Below are 11,215 nucleotides of genomic sequence, written 5' to 3' on the forward strand. Positions count from 1 at the left end.
TTACAATTGTCAAAATCAACAATCATAAATCATTGATCTCAGTGCTTGAACATGAATCATTTGTGAAAAGTGATTCTGAAAATAAGTTTTTCATATCTTGACTTCTAATCCCTGATAACATCAGCTCTACAAAATTAACTAGGGGCATTATCATCTAAAAAATTAAAATTGGATCTGCGCCGCTTCTCGCTTTTCCCTTCTGGCCACTTTCAACTTCTCGAGAACGTCAAAGACACTTCTATGATTTTACCAAACAATAGTTTAAATATTGGAAGGACCAAGTGGGCGAAGTTGATAGACTGCAACCCGATTTTAGTGACAGATCACATTGAGAATGACAGTACGGTTGTGTCATCCAGCAAATGTGCCCCACAAGCACAAATACAAACATGAAGTGAGGCTAGATGTTATGCTTGCAACTTCTCCTAGATATCGATAGACCCACACCATCAGAACTGAACCAACCTCCTTGTTTTCGCATTCAACTCTAAGAAGTCCCTTTCTTAAAATCCCTGCGCTGGGTGGCAAGCTGTCTGCGCCATTCATGGATTGGGACCTGCATGGCCCACAAATGGAAAATTTTGGGCATTTTTCTGTTAGGCTGGAAATATTTGTACATTATATTTACAAAAAAGAAAAAGAAAAAGAAAAGAAAATACCTATACATGTATCAATCAGTTTTTGATACAATTAGATTAGAGACAGAAAACAAGGGTCATGCTGGAGTGACCTCAAGATTGTACCTCACATCGCACATCCTGATGTGGAAGTGTGTAGTAGCCATAGATCCTTTTTGACTCGTATCTCTATGAAAAGGATCTATGGTTCCTACACACTTTCACGTCAGGATGTGCGGTTATGAGGAAAAATCTTGAGTTCACTTCAGCATTATTCATAAAACAAAGAGAATAATATCCTTACAGCAGGAAAGCCACCATAGTCTCCTGGCTCTTTGATGTCTTTCGTGACACAGCTATTAGCAGCAAGGCGGACCTATAACCCCACCCCCCCAAATAAAATAAGATATTTTATTACTGAAAGAATGCTCCAAGTTCACAAAGCAAGCAGAAGGTAATAAAAAATCTGAAATTGAACTATGTCACCATGATTGCAGGGCTCATATTAAAAGCCTGAATTTGAAGTTAATATGATAGGTTAAACAAGCTACACACAGTTGAGCATCACTATTGAGGAGGTACAGAAACTAGTTTATATTGGTCTGGACTGGTCATCGAAGTACCTTTGATGCAACGGAAACATGATCTCGTATGGCTACCTTGCCTCCCAACGTAACATAGTCTCCCATCCTAGAAAGCCAAAGAAAAAATAATGATATTGGGACACAAAATTTATATCTTTGAAAGCATCAACAAGTTCTTAAAGTAACTCAAAGGCACTCAATAGATTTTCAAAATGTTGCAAGGGTAGAATAGTCTGTTCACAATTATTATGGGTTCATTGTATAGGTGTATTTCTGTCACCCTTAATTTATTCTAATATAAATAAGAGCTATCCCTTATCTTCTTGACCTAAACTCAACCCCATCAACATTTTCCACTCAAAAAATCAGAAATAGCTAGAAATCACATACATCACTGAACCAGCAATACCAACTTGTCCACAAAGAATGCAGCACTTTCCGATGACAACATTGTGACCTATCTGTAAGTTGAAGAGGTCGTACTAATTATAAATCCCAATACAAAATAAATAATGCGGTAAGATGAAAGCAACCTACCTGAACCAAATTGTCTATCTTGGAAAAGTCCCCTATAGTTGTATCTCTCCAACTGCACAACCAAAAGCTTGGTTAGATGATCAATCCAAGACACCCTATGCTCCCTACTGTGATTCTCACTCACTCTTGGACTTTTAAGAGATGTCAAATATTAAGAGAAACTTGTTCTGACAACATTATTTAAAATATTCAAAGGCAACATGTGTCTTACCTGCCTCTGTCAATGCACGTATTAGCGCCTATTTCCACATGGTTCCCAACCCTTGCATACAGCATCTGTAACAAAAACCACAAACATAAAAAAGGAAACCCCATCACTTACAAATATATATATATATATATATATATATAATATATATATATATATATATATGGGTCAGGTTCAAGGGCCATATGAGAAAACATATAAGAAAACTTTCGACGGTAAATAAAATTTTAAAATATGGGTTATAAATTTTGGATTGAGCTGATTTTTTGTGAGGATGATCTCTATGATGGGAAGATCATCCAAAAAAAAAAAAAATCAGCCCAATCTGAAACTTCTAACCCCATTAAAAGTGATTTAGAATGTGGACCGTCGATTTTTTACCAATTTTTATCACTAATTTGTAAATCACTTTTGATGGATTTAGAAGTTTCTGATTGAGCTGATTTTTTGTGAGGATGATCTTCTCATCATAGTGACCATCCTTGCAAAAAATCAGCTCAATCCAAAACCTCTAACCCTTATTTTGAAAAACGAAAGTTTTCTCATATGGCCCTTGAACCTGACCCTATATATATATATATATATATATAATATATATATATATATATATATATGGGTCAGGTTCAAGGGCCATATGAGAAAACATATAAGAAAACTTTCGACGGTAAATAAAATTTTAAAATATGGGTTATAAATTTTGGATTGAGCTGATTTTTTGTGAGGATGATCTCTATGATGGGAAGATCATCAAAAAAAAAAAAAAATCAGCCCAATCTGAAACTTCTAACCCCATTAAAAGTGATTTAGAATGTGGACCGTCGATTTTTTACCAATTTTTATCACTAATTTGTAAATCACTTTTGATAGATTTAGAAGTTTCTGATTGAGCTGATTTTTTGTGAGGATGATCTTCTCATCATAGTGACCATCCTTGCAAAAAATCAGCTCAATCCAAAACCTCTAACCCTTATTTTGAAAAACGAAAGTTTTCTCATATGGCCCTTGAACCTGACCCTATATATATATATATATATATATATAAATATAGGAAACTTTGGAAGTGTTTTGGCATATTTGGTTTTGTTTTGTTTTTGTTTTTTTGTTTTTTGTTTTTCGATTTTGTGTGTGTGTGTTGTGGTGGTGGTGGTGGTAGTTTCAGATGCAAATACACATCTCCACTATTTTTCATATTTTTTTTAAGCTAGATTATTATGTCTTCATCTTTCATGTGGTTTGTCATTTTGCTTTTTGCAAGTAGCGGTCCTTGTTAAGTGAATGGGAACCTCAGTCAATACCCAATCATTCCAAGAGTTCTGTGTATTGAGATTTTCAAAGGTTTCTGCTCTGGCATATCTTCCCTGTACAACTAGGTGATTTTTTTACATATTTAGTTTGACCATTTTCAACATAATGCAATTCCATTATAAAATATTGACTTTGGTCTTTCCTAAGAATTTCGTATTCATAATGGAATGGTTTCAAGAAAACAGCAATGAAATAAAGAAACAAAATTGAGTTAGATGAAAGAACTAATCAAAACATCACCAACCTGAGGCTTCTTCGACATGTTTCCTTGCTCGTCCACGAAAAACCCAAATCCTGTCAGGAAGCCGATTGACATCTTGATTTTAGAAAATAAAATACGCAGTCTAATAAAAACGTTATATTTTCGACGGAAACTAATGCAACTTCAACTGCAAAAGATAATTTCTAAGATTGACATTACATGGATTAGTTCATGGAAAGTGATTTTTATACCCCTCTGAAAAGTTCAACGGCAAAGGATTGGTATACAAACTAAAAACCAAAACTATATAGGACTAATAAAAATAAATGTAATTGCAGAAGAAAATAATACCTAATTAGAAGAAGTCTAAATCCTACCATGGATGAAATAACAAATGAGTTGGTATCAGATGAACATATAAAGTCATTGATGTTGCAGTTAGAGGCTTGGTGCAACTATTATGGAAAATTTAGGGAGAAGAGGTTCTATAGGACAAAAATCCCTACATCCTAAGAGATGATCTGTAGCTTAACTGTTCCTCATGTCTATTTGCAGAAGAATATACACACTGAAAATCCTACTAAACCCCGTGGTAATCAAAAGCCTTCCATGTGATAACAGGCATCACCAACTCTACTTTGAGAGAGATCAAGAATTAACTCCAGAATGTTCTAACAATGGAATAATGAATACATATTTAGGTAATCAGCCATCGCTTCACATCATTATGTAAGCTTGGAGGTATAAATAATTAAGGAGGGAGTAGAGATGGGATCTTACAAAGTTTGATGCTCTCCTGGCTACAAGAATGAAACGTGGCATTGCAATAATTTAAGGTAAAAATGGATGTTAAATAGAGACAAGAAAGGTAGAAACCTAATTAGGAGAAGAAACTCTAAGGGCGGAAGGGAAACAAGTAATATATTAGAGGATTAATAATGAGGAGATTTAGGTATGATACATGATGCAATAATCATTTAGACTATATACGGCAGAAAGTAGGAGTAGCAGCATTAACTAACAGTAGAAACATGAATGGATCTATGGCCAAGGTTTAAAATTTCGTTTCCGAGGAACTTTTAGGTCAAGGCAAAACCCAAACATACACTGAAAGGGAATGAAACATCACAAAAGATTCATAAAAACCAGAATTTAGGAGATAAATATTAAAAAGAAAACATGCTTGAGGATATAAAATGACACTTCAAACTATTTTTAACCAAATATATCCCAGTTTTTCATGCCAATGCACATCTATTAATCTGTAAACACAAGTTAATCGATGTTTCTAACTTGTCCTCTCTTCTTGATTTCTGATTTGGAAAATACTTAACATTTCGAGAAAAATCAGCACTAGCAGAAACTTTTATCGAAACTTAGATTCCAGACATGCTTCATATTGAAATGTTCATAAAATAGTATTGACCGATAGATCTTGAAACAGTATGATACTTTAAAACGTGTCCACGGAAAAAAACTACTTTACAACATAGTTTCAGAATCATAACATTCCATGCCAACCTCACACTTTTTTTTTATGGGCAAGCTAGACTTGAACCCACGGCCTCAAAGTTGTTTTGCAATGTCGTTAAACCATCTTAGCTATGGGTCTAAGCCTTCCATATTGCTATGTCTTTTGCCAACCTCGCACTTTTATTTTTTCTGATGGGCAAGCTGGACTTGAACCCACAACCTCAAAGTTGTTTTGCAATTTGTCAAACCATCTGAGCTATGGGTCTAAGCCCTCCATATTCTTATGTTTTTTGCCAACCTCAGCACTTTGTAGAACAGATTTCTTTATTATTTCCATGTCTACCTGCATGTGCTTATTCTAAACAATAAAATCACATAAGTGTGTCTAAGATTAATACAAGGTTATAGTTGACAGAAACAAAGAATGTAAAATCTTATTGCAAACCCCAACACAGTATATATTTCTAGCCAAAAGAAATATCAAGCCTTACCATCTTGGCCGATGCATGCTCCGTTGTGGATGACGCAAGAATAACCTATAGAACAATTACTAAGTGCAGCATTATACCTAGAGAAAATTCAATAGCTTAAGTTAAACAAAACCAATATAAAGTATAAATGGAACATAATGAGATAAGTAGAATTTGGTTTTGTGTGCAAAAAAAAAGGCATAAATGAAGACATGAGAGTTCCGAATTGGATAATTTGAAGCCATTATTGAAGTCAGAACCACTGTATAATGTATTTACAGAGAAAATTTGAAGCAGCATAAACAAGAAACCATACCCAATTTTCGTCGATTGCCCAATTGTAACCGCGGGTCCCACTACAGCTCCTGATCCAATATGAACATTTGGACCAAGTATGGATTCTGAATGAACTATAGCACCAATTTCAATGCGTGTAGTCGGATCAATGTGGGCCGACCTGTGGAAAAAGCCACCCCCATTATGCCACTTGTCAAACTCAGGATAATCTGGAATCCGCGCCATTCTCCGATCTTGTAATTTCAAGCATATGTAGGTTCCATTTAATTTAGTTTACAAAAAAATAAAAATGTGATATAAAATTCTTAAAAAATATATATAATTTTTAGATTGTAATTCTAAAATCTAAACACATTGATAAAGATATCTAACCAATCACACAAAGAACTATAACTTTTTTTAATCAACTGGAAATTATACCATATCAATGTTGATTCAACTTAATTGTAGTGATGAGAGGTTTTCAGCAAACATACCAGCATCGATAACGGTAGTATTTGATCCAATTTGATCGAATGAGAGGTCTGAGAATTTCTTGGGATTGACACACAAGTGAGATCCCCAGGAAGTAATCCATGGCTCTTCGATTCTTGATTGGAGTCGAGTTGATGCGCACCTAAGGGATACTTTTCTTACAGTAACCATCATAACTACCAATAACTAATCCTAAGATAAGCTAAATAAAGTTCTGAAAAATTAAAATTTGAATTCTGGATGAAATTGAAAGAAACCCTAGAACTCAGATCGTGAGAAAAAGAAATTGCATTTTTGCTACCTCGCGCACCATTTATAGAAAATAGGGAAAATTACTTAAATGACCTGGCGGAGGGATTTCTTTCTAATTAATCCCTAAATTTGGGGCTTCTCTTAATAGGTCATTAGTCCCTAAATCAACCTCACTCCGCATTTCTCACGAATGAAATGTTGAATCCGTCCTAACCGTTCCAACCCATCGTTTTTATATAAAAAAAATTAGATTTTCAATATCCCCATTTCGGAGACTCCGTTACAAGAACGCCAAGGATTTGAAAATGAAAGAAAAGCTGTTCTCAATAACTTTTTTTTCAAGTATTTTGAAAATATATGTAAAAAAAAAAAGATTATTTTTTCTTTATTTCTTAATGAAAATAAAGCATAGATAGTTTTTTTGATTTGAAATCATCTAGACAAGTCGTTATATCAAGTTTTTCGTCGAACTTTTCATGCATTTTGATTGAAAAAATTTGAAAAATAAAAACAAATGAATTTTACCATCGTCAAATTTACCAATTTTTTTTGTCGAACTCAACATTTAAAAAACATATATATCAAATTCAACAATAAAAAATGGTGAGTTTGACTATAAATACAAAATTATATGCTAGGCAATTACAATGTTGATGACCTCGACAGTAACGAGGGATTATTAAGAAATATAAAATTTAATAAATGAATTATCAAGCTATCACCCAAAATTCAAGAATCATTTAAAAAGAAATCCCTCCACTCGAGCCTTTAAGTAATTTTTCCTATAAAATAATAAATAGCCAGACTAACCTAACTAATTTAGTAAGATTTCAAATCTTACTAAGGTAATTGGGCCTACATGATGTGACAATTAAACACTGCAATCCTCTAGATTTCATGGTAAAACTCAAATTTCAAAATAATAATTAATAAATAATAAATAATTTTTTTCTAACTTGATTTTAATAAGGGCGACTCTTTTGAAAATAGAGGGCTACTTAATTCCCAGATTTAAATTCAAAATTAAAAGATAGAAATAACTTTTATTTTATTGAGAGTACTTCAACTTGTTTGCTCTTTATCCATGTGGAATTCGATAATATTTTTTATACTAAATGGTGATGTATTTAAGAATTTTTTTTTTTTTTACTTAGTACAAAAAGTATTTTTCTTCTTTGTTCCACGCATTCCAAAGATCGGTATGAGATCAAAAGGTTATTTAAATGGAAAACCCATGGATAAGATTTTTTTTTTTTTTTATATAAAAAATGAGAAACTGGAGAGACCTTCATCAATATTTATATTATGCACATTCCATCCCCCACTACTTATTAACTGGTTTTGGTACGATCGAATAAATTCTGATGCAAACATCCTCAGATGTGTAAACATCTCAATGGTGGGATCGTAATACCATTCAAGAACACTCAAATAATTTATTTTTTTGAAAAGTACTGAACATCCTAGAGTGTGTGCAAACATTTGTTAAAGGAGCAATGCTAGAGTAACTATACAAGACATTATGTTCGATATTGCACTGACGTGGAGGTAAGGTTTGCTCAGATCATTGACACTTTTCACTCGTCGCTCAAGGAAAGCATCTATGATTTTGAGCACTCCTCCACGTCAACACTGCCACAGTGTTGTAGGAAGTCACTCTAGCATTTTCTTTCTTAAAGTATTTGAGTGACCATCAATTCTCCAAAAGCCTACCTTATTTAGGTCCGTCAATGGATTGGATAAAAGTCCAAAATCAAATCGAATAACTTTGGATGTCTCTTGCAATCAAATAAGGGTCCGATTAGATTTGTTGTTTTGGTTCTTGATCAACCATTCCTCAAGTGGATAAAATGTAAGAAATTATATGTGAATTATAAATATGTGGATCAAATCAGATTTGATCTAATGCGAATTTGATCAGATTTGGACTACAACAGCCCGATCGATATTGTCCGCTCTACTCTGTTTTGTTTCATAGAACGCTATCAAGTACTGCTTACGTGATGATAGCTTGACACATGTGAATCGTCACATACGCGGAAAGCACTTCAAAACTGCATTTGTTAAGAGTCCTCAATGGCATACTTGTATTATTTCTGGGCTATCTTCTGTCAATTTGGGGGACCCGGGGCGAAGCCAATTCCGTGTGCATCTGAAATAAATATGATCAGATGCAAGCAACCGTTTTCTTGGAGAGTGGGCTACCCAACTAATTAATTGTTCGGTAAACCTACATAGAAATGTTGGTATGAAACCTTTTCCTTGACAATGAAATTTAAACTTAATATATTAATAATTAATATTAAATAAGAATAAATGAATATCAAATATTTTAATCTCTTAATCTTTTTCTCGGAAGTTTTTATTTATTTTAATCCTTCGGTAAAAACTACTTCATGAAGTTTTTATTTCTACCCTTCTCATTATTTATTTATTTATTTATTTATTTATGAAATATGTATGAGTCCATCTCTTATTCTTCTTTTAAGATGTAACATTTTTCAAATAATATTTTCTTTATGGGCAAAGAAATCATCTTAGTGATTTGTATTTTTGAATTTTTGAATTTTCTAAAAGTAGAGTGTTCGTACTTACGTCCCATTAAGGGGACCGAATGAACCAGGACTGAAGCCAAGGCATATGGGTCCCTCCCCAAGACACGTTCAACACCCACACATTACATGCATCGGGTGAGTGTGGGAGTGCCTTCGAGGGTGGCTGCGAGAAAATATTGCTTATACATTTATATTAAAAAATTCTAAAATCTTTGGTATTGAGTGGTAATTATAGACCATGTTGATTAAAACATTTTAAAAAGTGTTGATTTATGAGTGTTATTAGTGTGACCTACTTATCCAATGATAGATGAGTTGTTTATTTCTAGATGTTGGATGTTGTACATCAAAATCAACGAAATTGGTGATCCGAATTCATGGGCATCAAGCATTTTCCATCACATAATTTTTACTCATTGAAATTGACTTCTTTTTTTTATCAAACTTCAACTGGACAACATATTAATTGCAAATAGTGTACCACGTGACCTGTGGGTGCGGGCATCAAACTTTAAATTAATGTTTTGTAGGAAAAATTACATAATGGTCCCTAGTAGAAATTTTTCTTTCTATTTAATCCCAAGCTTTTGGGGGTTAGTTAAGTAGTCCATTTAGTAAATTTCCCTTTTCTTATCGGTCTTGAACCTCACTCTAGAGATTTCTCATGATTGAAATGTTAAAATTTTCATAACCATTCAAACTCATCATTTTCGTCCAAAAAAATTGAATTTTCGACATCCCGATTAAATTTTGCTGAAAAGAATTTGAAAAAGGAAGAATAAGTTTTTTTTTTTTTTTTTTTTTAGCATTTTGAATATGTGTGTGTAAAAACATTAGGATTTATCAATTTTCTTGCTTCATTTTTTGAATGAAAATCATTCAAGGATGGTTATTTTAGTTTTAAATTATCTACAAAAATCGTTATATCAAGTTTTACGTTGAGCTTTCCATTTATTTTAGTTAAAAAAACTCAAAAAATTACAAGCGGGTGGGTTTTACAGCATCGTGGTCGACAATTTTTATTTTTGAGTTCAACATTTTTATTGTTGAGTTCAATATTTTTTTTTTAATTGTCGAACTCAACAACAATTAAAATTGGTGAAGTCGATAATAATTATTGATGAGTTCAACAAATAAAAAATAAAAAAGGCTTAAACTCGACAATAAAAATATTGAACTCAAAAATAAAAATTGGTAACCTCGACAATGTAAAATTCACCTGCTTTCGTTTTTCCAACTAAAATATATGGAAAGATCAACTTAAAACTTGAAATAACGACTTTTGTAGAGGATTTCAAATTAGAAGAACCATCATTGATCAATTTTCATCCAAAAATGAAACAAAAAAGAATTGAAGAACCCTAGTTTTTTAAATACATATTCAAAATGCTTGGAAATTTTTTTGAAATGACTTTTTTTTCCTTGTCAAATCATTTTTCATTGGAATGAAGTCTCCAAAAGTCGATGGGGATGCTGAAAATCTATTTATTTATTTTTATTATTTATGAAAATGGTGAGTTTGAATGGTTAGGACAATTTTGACATTTCAAACGTGAGAAATGTCTAGAGTTGGGTTCAAGGACTAATTAGAAAAGAGGGTGGACTATTTAGCTCACCCCTAAAAGTTAACGACTAATCAGAAAGAAAAATTAGCAATAGGGAACATTAAGTAATTTTCCTTTTCTTATTAGTATTCTCAAAAGGAAATGGATCTCATCGAGTCCCTCCAATGTCCACCCATTAAAGAATTTGTGACCCCTAAGAAGTCACACTTTGAATGATTTGTGCACCTAAATTAGTTATTATACATGACTTAATTTTATCGATAAACATGTTTTTAATGAGTTTAGTAACTCAATGGTGATTGGATTTACATCTAGGTCTCTAGCATTATCACTCAATGGCTTTACCAATTAAGCTAGTTGGCACATGCATGGTATTATACATGATTCTTTGGTCCTTGGTTTAAGCTACGTTGGATGGTTTTGCTATGTGATTCCCTACTCTAAAGATGAATCAAGTTCATAATGTTGTAGAGGAAATCTAAATCATTCATATTTATCTTGGAGAAGAGGTCCTTGGTCTAGGAGAACATGAATGAAGGGACATCTCTACCAAAATGTTGGGCATCTCTAATATTTTAGAGAAAATTCCAAAACTATGTTCAACTTTTGACAAAATTTTCTACATAGCTCACTATTCGTTTTAATTCCAAAACACGAATAGCGAGATCGAAGCGAT

The 11,215-nt window shown here is 32.9% G+C and overlaps 1 protein-coding gene across 6 annotated transcripts; it reads right to left on the reverse strand.

The window, feature by feature from the left end:
* LOC147411499 (putative UDP-3-O-acylglucosamine N-acyltransferase 2, mitochondrial) lies at positions 1–6,472 on the reverse strand. Of its 6 annotated transcripts, none has more exons than XM_086449242.1 (10): positions 6,170–6,461; positions 5,713–5,926; positions 5,418–5,494; positions 3,496–3,545; positions 1,950–2,014; positions 1,739–1,790; positions 1,592–1,662; positions 1,241–1,307; positions 922–993; positions 1–556 (listed from the first exon to the last, which is right to left on the reverse strand). In XM_086449242.1, exons 1-10 carry the CDS (start codon positions 6,339–6,341, stop codon positions 488–490), a joined length of 909 nt encoding a protein of 302 aa, XP_086305368.1. In that variant the 5' UTR covers positions 6,342–6,461; the 3' UTR covers positions 1–487. The 6 variants fall into 6 exon arrangements, 5 of the variants coding, with proteins under 5 accessions (XP_086305368.1, XP_086305385.1, XP_086305377.1 ...); XM_086449259.1 differs by having other exon boundaries at positions 5,713–5,853; positions 6,170–6,436; XR_015180268.1 differs by lacking the exon at positions 1,592–1,662 and having other exon boundaries at positions 6,170–6,462.
* Positions 6,473–11,215: the final 4,743 nt, after the last annotated feature.

Source organism: Akebia trifoliata, chromosome 1, assembly GCF_017979445.1.
Source record: "Akebia trifoliata isolate Shusen 1 chromosome 1, ASM1797944v1, whole genome shotgun sequence".
In the NCBI taxonomy this organism is placed as follows: domain Eukaryota; kingdom Viridiplantae; phylum Streptophyta; class Magnoliopsida; order Ranunculales; family Lardizabalaceae; genus Akebia; species Akebia trifoliata.